Here is a 21,017-nt window from a genome sequence, read left to right on the forward strand (position 1 = left end):
TGACACTTTCACCCCATACAGATACACTTTTGATACCAGAGTCCCAGAAGCCATTGAAAGCTTGCATCTCAAAACATTTGCAAAGCAATCACTCTGGAGTGCAATCAGGGCATTCACTGGTTCCACAAAGATCACAGCATCTTCTGGAAACTCAACCTCCGTAAGTCTTTCCTGACCGACAAAGATACTCAAGATGTTGGACTCTATGACGATATGCAGCAATGCAAGTATTGAACACTGTATACATACACATACAGTGTCACAATGCTTCATTTATTCACGATCATTGTTCACCACAGCCATCCGTTGTCTCTTCAGCATTCTGCTCATGACTAAAAGGCCATTAATGATCCACCAAGACAAAAAAAGGTATGTTAAATTATACTCTTAACAACAACATGTCATTCATTACAAGTGGCTTAGGTTAGAGAATCAGGACAAAGACATCATTTCACAAAAATTCTGTAAATTCAATGGGGTATGAGTATATGCCAGAAGGCACCAGGAGGTACGAGAAAGTTGGCTGTATATATGTATCTTAGAGCAGGGTCGGTGTTAAAAACACGGGAATAATAATTAATTGACGTGAGCCCCCATGCATTGACATGTACATAATAGGCCTGTAGGCATAGGGAAGATTTCCATCAATTTATAATTGCTCACATCACGTTTGTCTGTTCAAATCTTTCAATTCAATTCAATTATGAATTCTCTGCTCCATTTGGTTGCATTAATTCAATGAAAAGTTGTTGAGTTAACTTTAAATAAAGCCTCCGACTTAATTACACCATAAAAAAGTTTATATATATATATATATATATATATATATATATATATATATACACAGATGCTCCCCCTATAGCATCTCCCCCCCATATATATATATATATACATGCTCCCCCTCTAGCTGCCACCTTATCATGGTGGGGGAGTTTGCGTACCCGGATGATCCTAGGAGCTACGTTGTTGGGGGTTTTGTGCCCCTTGTAGGGTCTCCCAAGGCAAACAGGTCCTAGGTGACGGGTCAGACTAAGGGCAGTTCAGAACCTCCATGACCAGTAAAAAATCAAGGACCGAGACGTCGCCCGGTATGGCGGAGCTGGGGCCCACCCTGGAGCCAGGCCTGGGGTTGGGGCTCGTGGTCGAGCCTTAGCCCATGGGGCCCAGCCGGGCTCAGCCCGAAAGAGCGACTGTGGTACCCAACTCCTGGAGAGGGGCTGGATGCTTCATTTTTCTGGCGTTGCCCACGGGGAGAGGCGGAGAGCTGGGGTCGCATTGCTTATTACTCCCCATCTCAGTCGCCATGTGTTGGAGTTCACTCCAGTGAACGAGAGGGTCGCGTCCCTACGCCTTCGGGTCGGGGACATGTCTCTCACCATTGTCTCGGCCTACGGGCGGAGTGGCAGTGCAGAGTACCCAACCTTCTTGAAGTCCCTGGGAGGGGTACTAGATAGCGCTCAGACTGGGGACTCCATTGTTCTCCTGGGGGATTTCAATGCCCACGTGGGTGGCAACAGTGAGACCTGGAGGGGGGTGATTGGGAAGCACGGCCTCCCCGATCTGAACTCGAGTGGTGTTCAGTTGTTGGACTTCTGTGCTAGTCACAGTTTGTCCATCACAAACACCATGTTCGAGCACAAGGGTGTCCATAGGTGCACCAGGACACCCTGAACCGGAGGTCGATGATCGACTTTGTAGTCGTATCATCTGACCTTCGGCCACGTGTCTCGGACACTCAAGTGAAGAGAGGGGCAGAGCTGTCGACCGATCACCACCTGATGGTGAGTTGGATCCACTGGGAGGGGAGGAAGCCGGTCAGACCTGGCAGGCCCAAATGTATCGTGAGGGTCTGCTGGGAATGACTGGCGGAACCCTCTGTCAGCAAGGTCTTCAACTCCTACCTCCGGGAGAGCTTCTCCCAGATCCCGGGGGAGGTTGGAGACATGGAGTCCGAGTGGACCATGTTCTCCACCTCCATTGTCGATGTGGCCGCTCATAGCTGTGGTCACAAGGTCTCTGGTGCCTGTCGCAGCGGCAATCCCCGAACCCAGTGGTGGACGCCGGAAGTAAGGGATGCCGTCAAGCTGAAGAAGGAGTCCTACTTATCTTTGTTGGTAGGTGGGACCCCGGAGGCAGCTGACAGATACCGGCAGGCCAAGCGTGCCGCAGCCCGTGCGGTCACAGAAGCAAAAACTCGGGTCTGGGAAGAGTTCGGGGAGGCCATGGAGGATGACAATCGGTCAGCCTCGAAGAGATTCTGGCAAACTGTCCGACGCCTCAGGAGGCGGAAGCAGCTCTCCACCAGCACTGTTTATGGTATGGGTGGGGAGCTGTTGACCCTGACTGGGGATGTTGTCGGGCGGTGGAACGAATACTTCGAGGATCTCCTCAATCCCATCGTCACGTCTTATGAAGAGGAAGTAGAGACTGGGGACTCAGAGGCGGACTCATCCATTACCCGGGCCGAAGTCACCGAGGTGGTTAGAAAGCTCCTCGGTGGCAAGACTCCTGGGGTGGATGAAATCCATCCTGAGTACCTTAAGTCTCTGGATGTTGTGGGACTGTCTTGGCTGACACGCCTCTGCAACATCGCGTGGCAATCGGGGACAGTGCCTCTGGATTGGCAGACTGGGGTGTTGGTCCCTCTGTTTAAGAAGAGGGACCGGAGGGTGTGTTCCAACTATAGGGGGATCACACTCCTCAGCCTCCCCGGTAAGGTCTATTCCAGAGTACTGGAGAGGAGAATTTGACCGATGGTCGAACCTCGGATTCAGGAGGAGCAGTGTGGTTTTCATCCTGGTCGCGGCACACTGGACCAGCTCTACACGCTCCATCGGGTGCTCAAGGGTTCATGGGAGTTCGCCCAACTAGTCCACATGTGTTTTGTGGATCTGGAGAAGGCGTTCGACTGTGTCCCTCGGGGCACCCTGTGGGGGGTGCTCCGGGAGTACGGGGTCCGGGGTCCTTTGCTAAGGGCTATCCAGTCCTTGTACGACCGCAGCAGGAGCTTGGTTCGCATTGCCGGTAGTAAGTCAAACCTGTTTCCAGTACACGATGGCCTCCGCCAGGGCTGCCCTTTGTCACTGGTTCTGTTCATTATTTTTATGGACAGAATTTCTAGGCGCAGCCAGGGTGTAGAAGGGATATGGTTTGGGAACCACAGAATCTCGTCTCTGCTGTTTGCGGACGATGTGGTTCTGTTGGCTTCGTCAAATCAGGACCTTCAGCGTGCACTGGGGCAGTTTGCAGCCGAGTGTGAAGCATCCGGGATGAAAATCAGCACCTCCAAATCCGAGGCCATGGTTCTAGACCGGAAAAAGGTGTTTTGCCCTCTTCAGGTCGGTGGAGTGTTCTTGCCTCAAGTGGAGGAGTTTAAGTATCTCTGGGTCTTGTTCACGAGTGAGGGATGGATGGAGCATGAGATCGATAGACGGATAGGTGCAGCATCTGCAGTGATGCGGTCGCTGTATCGGACCGTCGTAGTGAAGAGAGAGCTGAGTAGGGGGGCAAAGCTCTTGATTTACTGATCGATCTACGTTCCGATCCTCACCTATGGTCATGAGATTTGGCTCATGACTGAAAGAACGAGATCGCGAGTACAAGCGGCCGAGATGAGTTTCTCCGCAGGGTGGCTGGGCGCTCCCTTAGAGATAGGGTGAGGAGCTCGGTCACTCGGGAGGAGCTCGGAGTCGAGCCGCTGCTCGTCCACGTCGAAAGGAGTCAGTTGAGGTGGCTCGGGCATGTTTTCCGGATGCCCCCTGGACGCCTAGCTGGAGAGGTGTTCCGGGCACGTCCCATTGGGAGGAGGCCCTGGGGAAGACCCAGGACACGCTGGAGGGACTACATCTCTCGGCTGGCTTGGGAACGCCTTGGGGTTCCCCCGGAGGAGCTGGGGGAGGTGTGTGTGGATCTGGAGGTCTGGGCGGCTTTGCTTGAGCTGCTGCCCCAGCAACCCAACTCCGGATAAAGCGGAAGAAAATGGATGGATGGATAGATATATACAGATCTACATACATGTACGGTATATGCAGTGACCTTTTTTTTTTTTTTTTTTAAATGGAGCCTTTCGGCACCTCCCGGTGTCTTCTGGCATATAGTCATACCAATTCAGTGTATTTGTGCTGACGTGACCGGACCCAAACCCATGTACCTTAGTTAGTTACCATCTCAAAGAAAATATGGAGACCTTCAACAGAGAATTTTGTCAAGGCACAGACTCAGCAAAGAGCATTAAAAAAATGCTTTTACATTCAAAGTTCCCAGGAGTACAGTAAAGTCGTTTATTGTGAAATGGAAGACATCTGGAACAGCTACTGCAGGCTACAGTGGGCCATCTGGCTAAACTGACTAAATAGGCAAGCAGGACCAGGCAGGTATCCAAGAAATCAACAGTCACTTTGCACTGCATTTCTCTGCAGAAATGGGACAAAATACCAGAAGGAAAACTATCTCGCTGAACTCAGTCCAGACTCCACAGTTGTGAGGAGATGGAGCAGCATATGAGTAAAAGGGATCTCCTTGCCAACCTGAACTTTGCAAACTGTGCTTAAAGGTCTCTGAAAGCATGAGAGGAATTTCTTTAGGGGTATGATGAGACACAAATCTAACTTTGGCATAAATATTGAATGCACCTGCCAAAATACAGTTTAAAGAAGACATGATGCTACTCATCAGCAGAGACACAGGACTCTATCTTGACTATCTATGCCACACTGTGTACAGACCAAGTGCATCTGGGGCATTGTATCTCCACAATGCTATTTACAGTGCACTTAATTTGAGTGCAAAGTAGAGCTCATAGTGTAAAAGGCTTGCATTTTTTGTGTAATTAGTAATGGTGTGTTTTATTCATAACATGAAATAAACCTCTGTCACCCCTTTTATGAATGCAGGTGTCCTGGAACCTGGCACCCTGCTATTTTGAAAGTGAATTGTGCAAAACTGGCACAACTACAACAGGATGGAATAAATATAGCATTACAAAACATATCATATTTTGCAATCGTTGCCTTATTTATTAATGCTAAAAAAAAAAGCAAGACAACCCCCAAATGTTGTGTTTTTGCAACAATTTTCACATTTCTTTAGTTTGCTCATTTAACATCTGCTTACATTACAGACTGAATTAAAATAATGTGCCAAAATAGAAAGTATACAACCTCCTTTTCTTCATAACAATATAACAATATGACAACTGTGTTTTATTTCCTGTGCTGTTACCAGCATAGGGCTTCAAGAGCAATAATGTAGATGAATGGGAGGATGGGGGGGTTCAGTTCATCACAGCCAGCATATATAGGACAAAGATATTATCACCTTGTAACTCACTAAAGTGAAAAGAGCACACAATGAGCACAAATACAGTCATTCATGATAACCTTCAATGCACCAACTTCGTTTTGGCTATACATTATCCCATAGGCGTCTGTACTACTCCTCACGGCAGTTGATGCTGCCGTTAGGAGTTGACACTTTCAAGACGTGTGAAACTAGCAGCTGTGGGGAAAAACATGACGGCCACTTTTAAAAAAAAAATTCAAGACAAAATATACAACAGGACAGAAAATTAAAACTGGAATTAAAGAACAGATAGAACACAAGGGGCTGGCAATGGTGACATAACTTTTCATCACGACTGTGACTTCATGAAGGCTAATGCACAACAAAGCTTCGAAATATTTGAGATCCTTCTTGCTGTAGTTAACTGGCAGACTGCAAATGGGCCCTAAATGCATTCAGCCACCTATTGCAATGGAGAGTGCAAAGGGACACAATTCTTATCTAAAAATAAATAAATAAAACCCCAGTGCCATAATCATATCCCTTTCCACTCCTTGTTCACCAAGGATATCTTCCATTCTGCATTCCTGGCTTGCCATTGTATCCTGCCACTTCAGCCTATTTTTAGAGTTCCGTTTGAATCCTTTCAAACACCCATGTTTTGAAAGTTCAGGAGTCCTCATGAAAAGGAACACAACGGGCGATGTGCTGTCACCTTCTTTACACAAACACATTCAGGATTGTGGATCCATATCAAATTATGAATTTCATATTTAAAGGCTACATCAACACAGGCAGAAGTGCAGACAGATGTGCTTGGTGATCCCAAAATCTTTGTAGCAGAAAGAAGATCCAAATCTTTTAGTACAGCAGATAACTGTAAGAATCGTTCAAATCTAGTTAGAAGCACCAAAATTTGATTGTGTATACCTTTCGGTACATATTGTAGAAAAATAACTTTAGCCACTTGAATTTTCAATAGGGGGCCAAGTAGGGGTCAATTGAAGAATTGCACAGGGTCAAAATTAAAAAATGTTCCAATCATATTGAAAGTGATACCACATTATGTATCTGATGACAGTGATTCCAAAAAGGTATAGCTTGGACTATCTATAACTGAATGTTCTGGAATTATGGGGTAAAAACAGCAAGAATGGTGACAAAAGTCAGTTTCAGTTTGTACAGGGGTCAAAAGTTAAAGTTGCTCCAGTTTTGGTAAAACATGGTGCAAATTATTGGTTGAACTAATAGGATTAACAAATGGAATAGTTCTGACTGTGTTGAATGTTTGGTCTCCAAAGTAAAGGTCAAACAATGTCAACATCCATTGGATTTTATGACATGTGACGTATGTTACCCTGTAACACGATAACTAAGCAAGATGCATGGTGCAAACTATTCCTTTTTAAAATCCTACTAACTCAACCAATAATTTGTATCATGTTTTACCATAATTGGAGCAACTTTAACTTTTGACCCCTGTACAAACTGAAAGTGACCTCTGTCGCCCATGCTTGCTGTTACCCCTCAAATGACCCCTACTTGGCCCGTTTTGAAAATTCAAATGGCTAGTTATTTTTCTAAAATATCTACCAAAAGGTATATACAGTCAATCGCTGGTGCTTGTAACAGGATTTGAAGGATTCCTCTGCAAATATTCTGTTATCTGCTGCACTATTTAGGGTTCCTGGCTGGCCCTCATTTATCAACCATTTGCACACACAGATTTGTACTTAAACAATTATGGAATTTATGAACTTTTATGTAAAATGAAGCCATGCAAATATACATGTGTGGGCCTGAAATGTTATAAAGCACAGGCATGTTCTTTATAACATTTGGAATGTATAAACAGCTGATACTGCTGCATATATGAACAGCATGTGCCTGTTTGATAAAAAGAGACTTTCTGTAGTTACACACACACTAAATTTTGATTGAATAACAACACTACCTTTTCTACTCACAGTTTGAGTAGAAAAGGTAGTGACTGTATGGTTGTGAGACTTAACTAATCAGTGACCTAAGGTGACAATGACTGGATGTGTTTGGTACAAGGTCTGTTTGGGGGACCCTTGAGTACTGCTGGAATGATTTTGTGTCAAATGAGGGTTACTTATGGAGACACAAGTGAGGAGTACCCTTTTCTATGTGAAGGGGCATCAGCTTCAACATTTTGGCCATGTGGCATCTATTTATGTGCATGATACAGTACACAGGTGCCTTAGGGTTGAGGACCCCAGTGGCTGGAGAAGGCCAAGAGGACACCCACACTTCAATTGGCTGCAGCAGATGGGTGGATACTTTTGAAAGGTTACACCAGTTCTCTGCTTGAAGATTACCATCCAGGACCCAAGATGATTCTGTGGTGGTGTGGATGCGGTGACGTGTAACACCAGCACGTGCTCCCAGACTTGATATGACTTCAGCTGAGTCAGAGTAAGGTCTGTATATACACTGGCACATATATTGCTTAGTAAGCTCATGTTAATTCATTTTGATCTCAATTTTGCCAGTATAAACACATTACAGCCCACCACAAGTTACTTGTGTGTGAAGGATTGGCATCTCAATCAGGAGGAGTTGTAAAGTCTCATCCACTTCACACTATGGTGTCTGTGGATAAGCACCAGCACCAGGAGACCTCAGGGCTGAAAGAGGACTTGTTCTTGTTAGAATGGCCATCACAGACAGTCACCTCAATCAGTCTGGTCTGCTTGAGGTGTCTTCATTTAAACACTGAGGGAGTTTTTCATGTACGGCACCTTCAAATTATGGTCTGGTGATGTAAAAATAAATTGAGATGAGTTGCAAGGAATATTGTAATGGCCATGCCTGTCTGCAGCAATACCTTCAGAACACATATTAATCAAAATTGGTGGTCCGTTCTCTTGCAACACAGTCATCTCAGGGTCATAGGTCTAATGACAAGGACAGATCAGGGGTCATCTTCTAAAATACATGAATGACCATATTTCAGAAATAGCATGAAATAGTGAAACATGTTTTTCCGCATAGAATTATGCACTCTTGGTGCTACCAACTGCATCAAACATTTAATGTCGAGAACATCATGTGACAAAATCAAGCAAAGTCAAACCTTTACCTGGCAGCAACAAGGCAATACAATCACCTGGATGCCTTGTATTATTAGTGAGATTTTGACGGACATACACTCATGGGTCGAGTTATTAGGTACACCCTACTAGTGCAGGGCTAGACCCCCTTTTGCATTCATAAGTACCTTATAACCATCTGAACTAATTGTGGCATAGATTCAACAAAGATGCTGGAAATCTTCCCACAGTGTGATACAGACATGATGGCACTATGCAGTTGCCACACCATTATACCACCAGCCAGGTGCTGGTCTTTTTGCTAAATTCTGACCCTACCATCTTAATGTAGTAGCAAACAGTGAGACTTATCAGACCAGACAAATTTTTTTCCAGTCTTCCATCATCCAATTCTGGTGAGCTTGTGCCCACTGTAGCCTCAGTATTATTCTCAACTGAGAACAGCAGCACCCGAGATGGTCTTCTGCTGCTGTAGCAGCAGAAGGTTTGACATGCTCTCAAGAATGCGCTTCTGCATATCTTATTTTTTAACTAATGATTATTTGAATTACAGTTGCCTTTCTATCATCTTGAACTAGTCTAGTCTGGCCATTCTTGTCTGGTCTCTGCCATCAAACAAGCATTTTCATCCAACTTTTACAAGTGCAGCCACACTTCTAACAGTGCAGATAGCAGGATCTACTTTACTGGCCATGAGTGTTTTTCCTTTTCTAACTATTCTCAGTCGGACCCTGGAAATAGTTGTGCAGACAAACCCCTGTAGATCAGCAGTTTGTGAAATACTCCAACCAGGCCATCTGGCAACAACAAACATGCTATGTTCAAGGTTCCTTAAAACACCTTTCCTCTCCATTGTGATGCTTGGTTTGGAATTGAACAGGCCCTATTATCCAGATGTATGTAAGATTGATATTTACTTTAATGGACATTTGAAAATGTGGACTTCATTAAGTGGCAGGTTAGTGTATATTATACAACGGCTGAGTGGATCCTTGTCATTTGATTGGTGCTTTGTATGTCACGTGACACGGAATATTTGTTCCATCCTCCTTCATAGACTGGCAGCTATTGGTTTATCATGCACTCCCTTAGACTGGTTTTCATCTTATCTGGCCGTACTCAGTATATTCAGTTAAAAATATTCACATCACAGCCATCTCCCTTTCCTTTGGTGTTCCCCAAGACTCTGCCCTTGGTCCCATCCTTTTCATTATCTATCTTCTCCCCCTCGGTAATACATTTCAGAAACATAATATTCAATTTCATTGCTACGCAGACGACACCCAGCTCTACCTTTCCACCTTGACCACCATGGGATTTAGAGCTTTCAGTCACTCTGCCACCTCCTGCTCTCCTTTGGAACTCCCTTCCAAAGGAAATCCGTAACATTGACTCTCTGGCTATTTTCAAATCATGTCTCAAAACCCACCTGTTCAAGAAAGCCTATTCATTATGAGCTCCACTCATTCACTGCATGACTTTTGTCTTGTTTTAAATTACACAGGTCTCTCTGAAATGAGGTATTGAGTCTCAAGGGACTGCCTATATAAATAAAGGATAAATAAATAAAATAAATAAAATAAAAAAATTATTATATAATTTATTTTAACTGGTAAATGCCCTTTTAAGTTTTTAATTCTAATTTGTTTATTGTTATGCTTTTATATCTGCTTATTTCTGCATTGTAGTGGTGTCCTTGAGTTTTTTGAAAGGCGCCTATAAATGGAATGTATTATTATTATTATTTACTGTGCAAATTTGGTTCCATGTATTTTGTACCATTGCATGCTGCAAACTCTGCCCACACCAGTGGGGGCGGTGTTTAGCTAAACATGGCAGATGATGATTTGAACAAGCTAAATGACAGTGCTAATTCTTCTAACACAAAAAGACAAATCCACTATGCCATAAGCCGTATGGAGGCATGAAGAGCTGTTAGGATGACAACCTGGACAAATTTCTGTTGCAATTTTTCGGTGGACAGAGGAAGTATAGAATTATTTTTGATCTGTTTTTCTAGGTTGACTGAGAACAATTTTGGACTCCTATTTAAATACTGTTAAACACCAGTGACGCACACAAACATGTAAGGCCCTTTTCTGTTGTTTAAAAATTAACATAATATCAAATGACAAGGATCTATTTTAGCCATTATATAAAACAATGAATGTTTTGACATTCTTTCTTTTTTTTATACTTATTTTTTATTGGAGTTTTTGTAGTAACAAAACAAACAAAACATGTGGGTCACTGTTTACATTTAGTTTACATTTTGTGTGTATTCTAACCATTTTTTCCAGCGTTTTAAAAAGACATGTCCTTTAAGTCTAAGAGAAAAGGTCGGTTTCTCCATAATGTAGACTTCTTCTATAATGTCCAGCCAGTGATTAAGACTTGGAGGGTCGGGTTTAATTCAGTTCCTTGTGATAGCTTTTTTCGATGCAACTGACAAAACTTTAAAAAGGTACATGTCCTCTTTCTGAAAAACCTCTTCTGTTAGAAGGCCCAGGAGATAGATTTGGGGATCCCTGGGAATTGCATATGAGAAAATACTTTGTGTTGTTTCAAATACATTGTCCCAGAAAGGTTTTAATTTTGTACATGTCCAAAAAATGTGAGAGTGATTGGCATTCGAGTGACCACATTGTCTCCAACACGGCTGATCAAACCCTTGTACTTTAGCTGTAATTTGAGGAGTAATGAAGAAACGCATGAGGCACTTCCACCCAAATTCCCTCCACCTTTTGGAGCTTGTTGTGGTTTGTTGTGTATTGCACATCTTGAGCCAATCACCCTCTAACAGGACAATGCTGAGTTCGTCTTCCCATTTAGATTTTATATAAAATGTACCTTTTTGTTTTTGCACCCCTCTATAAAGTTTGGATACTGTTTTACTAGGTAAAAGTTTGTAAGTGTCTGTGAATACTTTCCAAAAAACATTATTTGTGCTGGGGTCATCAGATTTAATTTCAACATTATAAAAATGACAAACCTGCAGATATCTGAATAAGTCTGAATTATCCAAATTAAATTCTACGAGGTCTGTTAGAAAACTATCCGACCTTTTTATTTTTTGCAAAAACTTTATGGATTTGAATCATGTGCGCTTGCATCAGCCAAGCTTGAACCTTCGTGCACATGCGTGAGTTTTTTCACGCCTGTCGGTTGCGTCATTCGCCTGTGAGCACGCTTTGAGTGAGCAGTGGTCCACCCCCCTCGATGGATTTTCATTGTGAGGAAAATGTCTGAACGATTTGGAGCTTTGCTGCATCAAATTTTTCCAGAAGCTGTGAGAGAGAGCCAGGTGGAAACCATTCGGAACATTCAGATGGCTTTCAGGGACGATTCTATGGGGATCACACAGATTAAGGAGTGTTACAACCGGTTTAAAGACAGCGCACAATGGCAGAGGGCGCGCCGCGCTCCGAGCGGCAATCGACAGGCTGAAACGACCAGATCATTTCCAAAGTGAACGCTGTGTTGATCCGGGACATCGCTTGACTACCAGAGAAATGGCAGAAGATGTGGACATAGCACTTTTTCAGCACATTCCACTGTTACAGGAGTTTTTGTCATGAAAAGACGTGCGGAGGAATTCGCGCGTCGGGACGGAGCCGCTAATGGCGGAGAATAAAAAGCAATGCCGTGATGAAGCCTCACAGGACATGTTGTGGCATGTCCAGATCATCGACAATTTCTCAGATAGTCACACGACTGAAAAGCCACCGAAAGCCGTCTGAATCTTCCGAATGGTGCAAGAGCTGGGAATGTTACAACATGTCCTGTGAGACCAACACGCAGGTGCTTTTGTCCCGCGCCATTAGCGGCTCCGTGGCGAATTCCTCCGCTCCTATATGAATATATAAGAAATATGAATGAAAATAAATTATTTGATCAAACAAATTACAGAGCTGAGTCAAAAATTTATTTAAACTGAAAAATATATATCTTACACTTATTTTTATTTTGATAATACTTTTTAAATGATTATAAAATTCAAGAACAAAACTTTAATTTTCAGTTTCAAAATTTATTTTTTCAATCTTTTTTTATTTTCAGATTACAAATCTTTTGGCCTTGATTTAGCTCCATACAAATAATATGTATTCAAGCACTTGTAAATGGTGTAAAAGTTGTACTATGCAATATATATGCCCCAAATAGGAAAGAACCAAATTTTGTTCCTAATATTCTTGATATATTGGATAATTCTGAAGGCCAGATTATGCTAGGAGGAGACTTTAATCAGGTTTCAGATGATTATATAGACAGGAGTGGAATAAGTGTCAGTTCTAATAGTAAGTCCCTTCAGCTGCTCCCTTGTTTGCACTCGGGGTTGCCACAGCAAATCCAAGGTGGATCTGCATGTTGATTTGGCACAGGTTTTACGCCGGATGCCCTTCCTGACGCAACTCCACATTACATGGAGAAATGTGGCAGGGGTGGGATCTGAACCCAGAACCTTCCGAACTGAAACCAAGCGCATTAACCACTTGGCCACCACCCTAGAAATAAATCTGCAACAGTCTATTTTAAAGAGGGAATTGGGTTGGTTGACATTTGGAGACTTATACACCCTTTGGAATGGGAGCACACATTTTATTCAAACTCCCACAAAAGTTACTCCCGAATTGATTATTTTCTCATTTATGCTGTGAGTGTCGAAGTGATGGTAGATTGTGAAATAGGTGTTATCGCTCTGACAGACCATGCCCAATGGAGTTGCGTATAGATTTACATGGTAAAAAGAACTGTTGTGGCAGGTGGAGATTAAACTCCTGTCTATTGCAGGATGAACAATTTGTGGCAACATTAAAGGATGACATCAATTTTTAAATACTGGGTCTACAGACAGGTTGGCGACCATATGGGATGCTCATAAGGCCTTCATCAGGGGTAAATGCTTGGGTTATAGCTCTAAAAAAGTAAAAGAAGGTAAAGAAAAAATCAAGACCCTGGAAAAACAGATCAGTGACTTGGAAAAACATAAATATGATGAGAATGAATTTAGAACAATATGCCAACTAAATTCAACCTTCATGAAATTTACACTAAAAAGGCAGAGTATGCACTGTTTTATAATTATTTATATACGTAAACCTCACTTTTTATTTGTGTTATTTATTTGTGTTCATTTGTTTGTTTTACATGTCAACAAAATACAAAATAAATAACTTAAAAGAAATGCAGGTGGATGCTCCTCCCCTGGTCACATGGATCACTGACTATCTGACAGGCAGACCACAGTTTTTGAGGCTTCAGAGCTGTGTGTCTGAGCATTTCATCATAACATCGGGGACACCCAAGGACCTGTGCTATCCCCTTCCTTTTCACCACCTACACTGCAGACTATCAGTCTGTTGTTGTGAGCATCATCTACTTTGCTTTGGTCTGCTAGGGCGCAGGCATCAAAGCAAAGGATACCAAGTGTTAGGTTCCGGTCTGGGTTGGTTGTTTTTTGGGGTTTAGCTCTTGTTGCTTCCTGCCCCGTGTCTTGCTCCTCCTTTCTTGTCTTGCACCTGCTTCCCCAAGGGTGCATTTGGTCTGATGTGATGTCCGCATCCTTTGGTGTGTGGATGAGCGTGTGCGTGTGCGTGTGTGTGCGTGTGTGAGGGTGCATGTGTGCATATGCGGTTTTCCTGAACCTGCCTTCCCAAGTTTGCATGGCCCCTGGTGTGCACGAATGTGGATGTGCTCTGGGGGACTGCGTATGGTTGTGCTTGCCTACATGTGTGAAGATTCCGTGCGCATGTGCATGTGGACGCATGATGTGCCTCTTACCCCTCTGTCTCCTTCTGCCATCGTTCGTTCAGCGCACTCCTTCCAGTGCATTGGCCCACTTATTTTCTCCCTGCATTCTTTATGCTGTCTTGATTTAATCACTTCCATTTTTTGATGATGTTTTCCAGTTTGAGTTGTCGGGTTATTTCTGCTTTTGTGCACTTGTTGATTTTCCTCACATGTCCCTCCTTTTCCGGTCGTTATGTTCATACCTGAGCTGTCATTTATCTTCCTGTATTGACTCCAGTCCCACGCCATTCCGTTCTTGATTGTTACACCGGCGGTTTCAGATTAGTTTGCTTTTTAAGCCCCACCTTTGTCTCGGTTCGGCACGGGCCGATTATGTTCAGTAAGTCATCGTTAGTCGTCAGTCACCTGTCTTATCCATTCACTTCATCCGTCATCTGTGTGTAAGTGTTAATCCTCCATTGTCATTTTTTGACAGCTGTTTTGCTCTCATTTTTCTAACAGACTTAGTTTTCACTGATCTGGATTTTTGTCATTGGTATGGAGTGTTATAAGTGCCCCTTTTGACAGTGGACTTTTTGTTTTGTTTTTTCACCTTGTCTGCTTGAGCACACTTTAAGACTTTGTTACTTTGAGTATTTTGTCCTCGCTGTCTCTTTTTGACAGTTGTCTTGTATTATTGATTTTTGTCTTTGGTATGGAGTGCTCTCACTCACCGTTGACGGTGGACTTTTTGTTACCAGCTTTGGGATTTTGTCACTTTGTTAAAAGACTGCTGCTGCCTTTTTGGATTTTGGTGTTTTTGAACTTTAGTCATTTGTTGTGTTGTGGCATTTTTGGGTTGGAACCTGGGACTGTGTTCACTCTGAACTGCCAATATCATTTGGAAAATAAACACCTGGTTTTCTTCACAAAGCTTTCTGTGTCATCTGCCTGCATTTGGATCCAGTCCTTTTCTCCTCAGTGGTTCTAAGCATAACATCAACAGACTGAATAAACTGGTCAAAAAGGCTGGGTCTGTTGTTGTCTCCAAGCTTGCCAACCTGGAGGAGGTGGGTGAGGACAGAATGCTCACTAAACCGCTGGCAATAGGAGACCACAGTCTCGGTTCAACCTTCCGTGATATCGTGGGATTTGACCACTTATGGGGGCCTCCATTTAATATATACACAACATAACTTCAAATGGATAAATGGAGTATGGTTTTGTTTTCAGCTGCAATCACCGAAGTAGTCGCAAAGTTTTTTTTTTTTTTCGGTTGGGGTTATCAATCACTCTGTCTGTCTGTCTGTCTGTCTGTCTGTCTATCTATCTATACCTCATTGCTAGCATAATGAAGAATATTATTATCATGGACAGTTCCACATCCCCCATTCATTTCTTTATGGTTGAAAAACCTCTCTTTTTTTGTTTGTTTTGTTTTACTTGAAAAAAAAAATCAAGTTTAGTCTCAGAGGGAGGGCTGATGGGTTTCTAAAAGTGTGGCAAACTTGTATAGCTTATCTTGGATCAATAAAAATGTTTGGACCTGACTGAACTAATTGTCATGGGTGTGTTGTGTTGTGTATTTTATGATTTATTATTATTTCATAGGGCCTATGGTTAGAAAACTGGGATTACATGTGCATGAATGTTCGGGTTGTCTTTTGCTGAAAAAAAAGATAAATAAATGTAAAAAAAAAAAAAAAAATCAATGGTATTTCAGTGAATGGCGCAGTGAGACATGTCTACATGGTGTTCATAAGTTACGAGATAAAGAGGTAGAATCCCAACACTCCCCACCTCTCCAAAATCACCCGCACATACAAGGTATGTAAAGATGCAGATTAAATACACACAAAGCAAGCTGTGGCACGTTCAACACATTGAGGCTTTTGATCCCTTTAGGAAAGTACTTCAGGAAGTATACTGCTCTTCCGTTCATTTACTTTCCTTCTATAGCAGATGAGTGATTGAGATAAATGTATATGCTGCCTAATGGTACATACATGCTTGAGGAGAATCTGATAAAACAACAAAACACCATGCTTTCATCCATGCACTGTATTCATACCCACATTCATATGCGTCTCATGAAGCGCACACAGCTTTAGCAACATTCCAAGCAGTCATGACTGATGCTTGTCTTTTGGAGCAGGTGGAATTGATGAAACTTATATCTCCAATGTCCTTTGTCATAAAGAAAAAGGAAATATAAAATTCATACAGTAAAGCTCTCCAAAGGGCAAATCTGTGCATCAGAATCCAGCATGCAAATGTGCTGCAGTCGTTTCAGCAAATACAAGGTTTCTGTTCAGTCTCACAGTGCACTGTTTGACCTTCTGGTTGACTGCCAGTGAATGAGGCAGTGTTGTCGGAGAGAGACGTGACAGGCCATGTTAGACTGTGGAACTTACATATGCACATGGAGAGCGTGGGGTCGGGGATGTAGCCGGGGTCACATGTGCACCTGTAGCTGCCGATGGTGTTCAGACAGTTTCCGTTAGGACACACACCTTGTAGCTGGCACTCATTTACATCTGCAAGTCAGCACAATCATGAAAAACATGGGGGTAAATATTACACATTAGAATACTGAAAAAGAACAAATTTGAAATAACAACCACCAAGTGTGCAGCTTTGGGTTTTATTTGTCTTCTTTAGGATTACTGACGAAATGAAATATGAAATAAACCATCATTAGTGTTTAATGTGGATTGGGATATATATATACAGTGAGGAAAATAAGTATTTGAACACCCTGCGATTTTGCAAGTTCTCCCACTTAGAAATCATGGAAGGGTCTGAAAATTTCATCTTAGGTGCATGTCCACTGTGAGAGACATAATCTAAAAAACAAAATCTGGAAATCACAATGTATGATTTTTTAATAATTTATTTGTATGTTACTGCTGCAAATAAGTATTTGAAACTTTGCAGATACAGAGGTCAAATGTTTCCTGTAGTTTTTCACCAGGACTGCACACACTGCAGAAGTAATTTTGGTCCACTCCTCCATACAGATCTTCTTGAGATCTTTCAGGTTTGGAGTTTCAGCTCCCTCCAAAGATTTTCTATTGAGTTCAGGTCTGGAGACTGGCCAGGCCACTCCAGGACATTGAAATGCTTCTTATGGAGCCCCTTCCTTAGTTGCCCTGGCTGTGTGTTTGGGGTCATTGTCATGCTGGAACACCCAGCTATGACCCATCTTCAATGCTATTACTGAGGGAAGGAGGTTGTTTGCCAAAATCTCGCAATACATGACCCCATCCATCCTCCTTCAATACGGTGCAGTCGTCCTGTCCCCTTTGCAGAAGAGCACCCCCCAGAGTATGATGTTTCCACCTCCATGTTTCACGGTTGGGATAGTTTTCTTGGGGTTGTTCTCATCCTCTAAACATGGTAAGTGGAGTTGATTCCAAAAAGCTCTATTCTGGTCTCATCTGACCACATGACCTTCTCCCATGCCCCCTCTGGATCATCCAGATGGTCACTGGTGAACTTCAAACGGGCCTGGACATGTGCTGGCTTGAGCAGGGGGACCTTGCTGCCCTGCAGGATTTTAAACCATAACAGCATCATGTGTTACTAATGTAATCTTTGTGACTGTGGTCCCAGCTCTCTTCAGGTCATTGACCAAGTCCTGTGTAGTTCTGAGCTTTCTCAGAATCATCCTTACCCCACAAAGTGAGATCTTGCATGGAATCCCACACCAAGGGAGATTGACAATCATATTGTGTTTCTTCCACTTTCTAATAAATAATCATAACAGTTGTTGTCTTCTACCAAGCTGCTTGCCTGTTGTCCTGTGGTCCATCCCAGCCTTGTGCAGGTCTACAGTTTTGTCCCAGGTGTCCTTAGGGAGCTCTTTGGTCTTGGCTATGGTGGACAGGTTGGAGTGTGATTGATTGAGTGTGTGAACAGGTGTCTTTTATACAGGTAACAAGTTCAAACAGGTGCAATTAATACAGGTAAAGAGTGCAGAATAAGAGGGCTTCTTAAAGAAAAATTAACAGGTCTGTGAGAGCCAGAATTCTTGCTGGTTGGAAGGGGTAACATACAAATAAATTATTTTAAAAAATCATACATTGTGATTTCCGGATTTTTTTTTTTTTTTTTAGATTATGTCTCTCACAGTGGACATGCACCTAAGATGAAAATTTCAGACCCCTCCATGATTTCTAAGTGGGAGAACTTGCACTTGTACCCACAATATAGTTCTTTCGGTCATGACCCAATCTTCATGACCATAGGTGAGAGTAGGAACAAAGATTGACCAGTAGACTGAGAACTTCACCTTTTGGCTCAGCTTCCTTTTCATAACAACAGTACGACAGAGCGAATGCAATACTGTCCCTGCTGCAGCAATTCTCCGGCCAATCTCACACTCCACTGTCCCATCATTACAGTCTACAAAACACATGACCTGAGGTAGTTAAACTCCTTTACTTGGGGCAAGCCGTCATTCCCTACCTGGAGTTAGCAATCCATCAGTTTCCTGCTGAGAACCACGGCCTCAGATTTAGAGGTGCTGATCCTCATGCCAGCTGCTTCACACTCAGCTGCAAACTGACCCAGTGAGTACTGCAGGTCACAGGCCATTGAAGCCAACAGGGCCACATCATCTGCAAAAAGGAGTGATGAGACCCTGAGCCCACCAAACTGAAGACCCTCCTCCCCCAACTACACCTCTATATCCTATCCATGAATTTCACCAACAGGATTGGTGAAAAGGTGCAGCTCTGGAGGAGGCCAACCGCCACCAGAAACAAGGCTGACTTACTGTCGAGAACTCAAACACAGCTCTCGCTTTGTGAGAACAGAGATTGAATAACCCTAAGAAGGGACCCCTTATTCCATGCTACTGCAGCACCTCCCACGGTATCTCCCAGAGTACATGATCATACGTCTTCTCTAAGTCCACAAAACACATTTAGACTGGATGGACATACTCACAGGCCCCCTCCAGGATCCTTGTGATAGTGAAGAGCTGGTCGGTTATTCCATGGCCAGGGCGGAACCCACATTGTTCCTCTTCAATGGGAGGTTCAACTATCGGCCGACCCCTCCTTTCTAGCACCCTGGAGTAGACTTTACCAGGGAGGTTGAGTAGTGTGATGTACCTGTAATAGGCATACACTCTCTGGTCCTCCTTTTAAATATGGGGAATGTCCTCCCCCACCCTCTGAGCCAACTCACCCCCAGATGGTGATCAGTTGACAGCTCTGGCCTTCTCTTCACCTGAGTATCCAGAACATGCAGCCTCTGATCAGATGATACGATCACAAAATCGATCATCGACCTTCGGCCTAGGGCACCCTGGTACCATGCACGCTTATAGCCATCCTTATTTTTGAACATGGTGATCATTATGGACGGTCCATGACTAGCACAGAAGTCCAACAACAAACGATATCGAGGAGAGTTGTACCGGAGCCAAGGCTGTGCGTGGAGGCGAGGCCCACCAGATCTAACTGGTAACGCTGGACCTCCCGCACAAGTTCTGGCTTCTTCCCCCACAGCGAGGTGACATTCCACGCCTCCTGAGCTAGCCTCTGTCACCCTAGTTTGGTCCGTCGAGGGCCTTGACTTTCGCACTTCCACATTCCAGCCATGGAACACCACACCCAGCCCTGGCAGTTCCCTCTGCCTGTGAGCCCACAGGTTGGAGGTGGAAATTCCAAGCTGCCTTTTCGGGCTGTGCTTGACCAGGGTTCATGGCAAGCCCGGCCACCAGGCGCTCACTGATGGGCCATCCATCCAGGCCTGGCTCCAGATGAGGGCCCCGGGCTTCCTCCAGGCTGGGTCACGTTCTCTCTTCTTCATTTATTCATGGGTTCATTGTGAACCATTCTCAGTCTGGCCCCTTGCCTGAGATCAGTTTGCTATGGGAGACCCTACCAGGAGCATGAAGGCTCTAGACAATACAGCTCTCAGGTTCATGGGACAGGCCGCCAGTCTATCGCAGGGCCACACACACACGCACACACACAAACTATATATATATATATATATATATATATATATATGTTTATATTGTGATATATATATGTTTATATTGTGACTTCAACATGAAGTCACGAATGCCAGTCAATCATAAATATATGATGGCTCAATATGAGCTTTTGATCAAATCTCTAGCCACACTGGTAGCAGAGATATTATGTCAACATAACATTTTGTCTAGGTTTTGCTTGACACTGACCTTTGCACAATCTGTTCCAAAACTTTATCATGGAGACACTTACCCAAGTAATATTTTCAAGTTTGGTGAAAATCCATACAGCCAGTTTTTAGTTATTTTGCTCACACACACACACACACACACACACACACACACACACACACACACACACACACACACACACACACACACACACACACACACACACACAGAGAGAGAGAGAGAGGGGGGGGGGCAATTACAATACCCTGCTGAAGCAGCTGTGCACTGGATTGAAAACTAGGATTTAAGGGAGCTATTTTACCTCTGAATAATTAAAGAAATCTCTATTAAGTAAAGTACGTTTGACCTTATTGAATTTTTGTGTGGTCTCAACACTTTGAGCATGGCTCTGCTACACCACAATGAGAGGTTATGAGTTCTTTACCAAATTACAGCACAGTGCCCACCCCTCCACCCCCCATCCCCACATAGCACACTGAACTGCAAACCAAACACAATAAAAGTCTGAGCTGATGGAGCTCCAAGAGGGAAAGACAAAGAGGTGCGTGCAACAAAAACAAGAGCAATACATGAGGAAAAGCATGTGGTGGATTAGCTCCCCCCCCCCCACGCACACACACACACACACACACACACACACACACACACACACACACACACACACACACACACACACACACACACGCACGTCTGTATTTATTTATTTCGACCTTTCAGTCGGAACTGGACAATTTATGTATGAGGAG

The 21,017-nt window shown here is 43.5% G+C and overlaps 1 protein-coding gene across 1 annotated transcript in view; it reads right to left on the reverse strand.

Annotated features, from left to right (window-relative positions):
* Positions 1-21,017, reverse strand: part of ltbp1 (latent transforming growth factor beta binding protein 1) — a 440,667-nt gene that overhangs the window by 128,534 nt on the left and 291,116 nt on the right. The window contains 1 exon segment of the mRNA XM_034184166.1: positions 16,502-16,624. Within this exon segment, the coding sequence (XP_034040057.1) occupies positions 16,502-16,624 (123 nt within the window).

This window comes from Thalassophryne amazonica, chromosome 13 (assembly GCF_902500255.1).
Source record: "Thalassophryne amazonica chromosome 13, fThaAma1.1, whole genome shotgun sequence".
Classification (NCBI taxonomy): Eukaryota; Metazoa; Chordata; class Actinopteri; order Batrachoidiformes; family Batrachoididae; genus Thalassophryne; species Thalassophryne amazonica.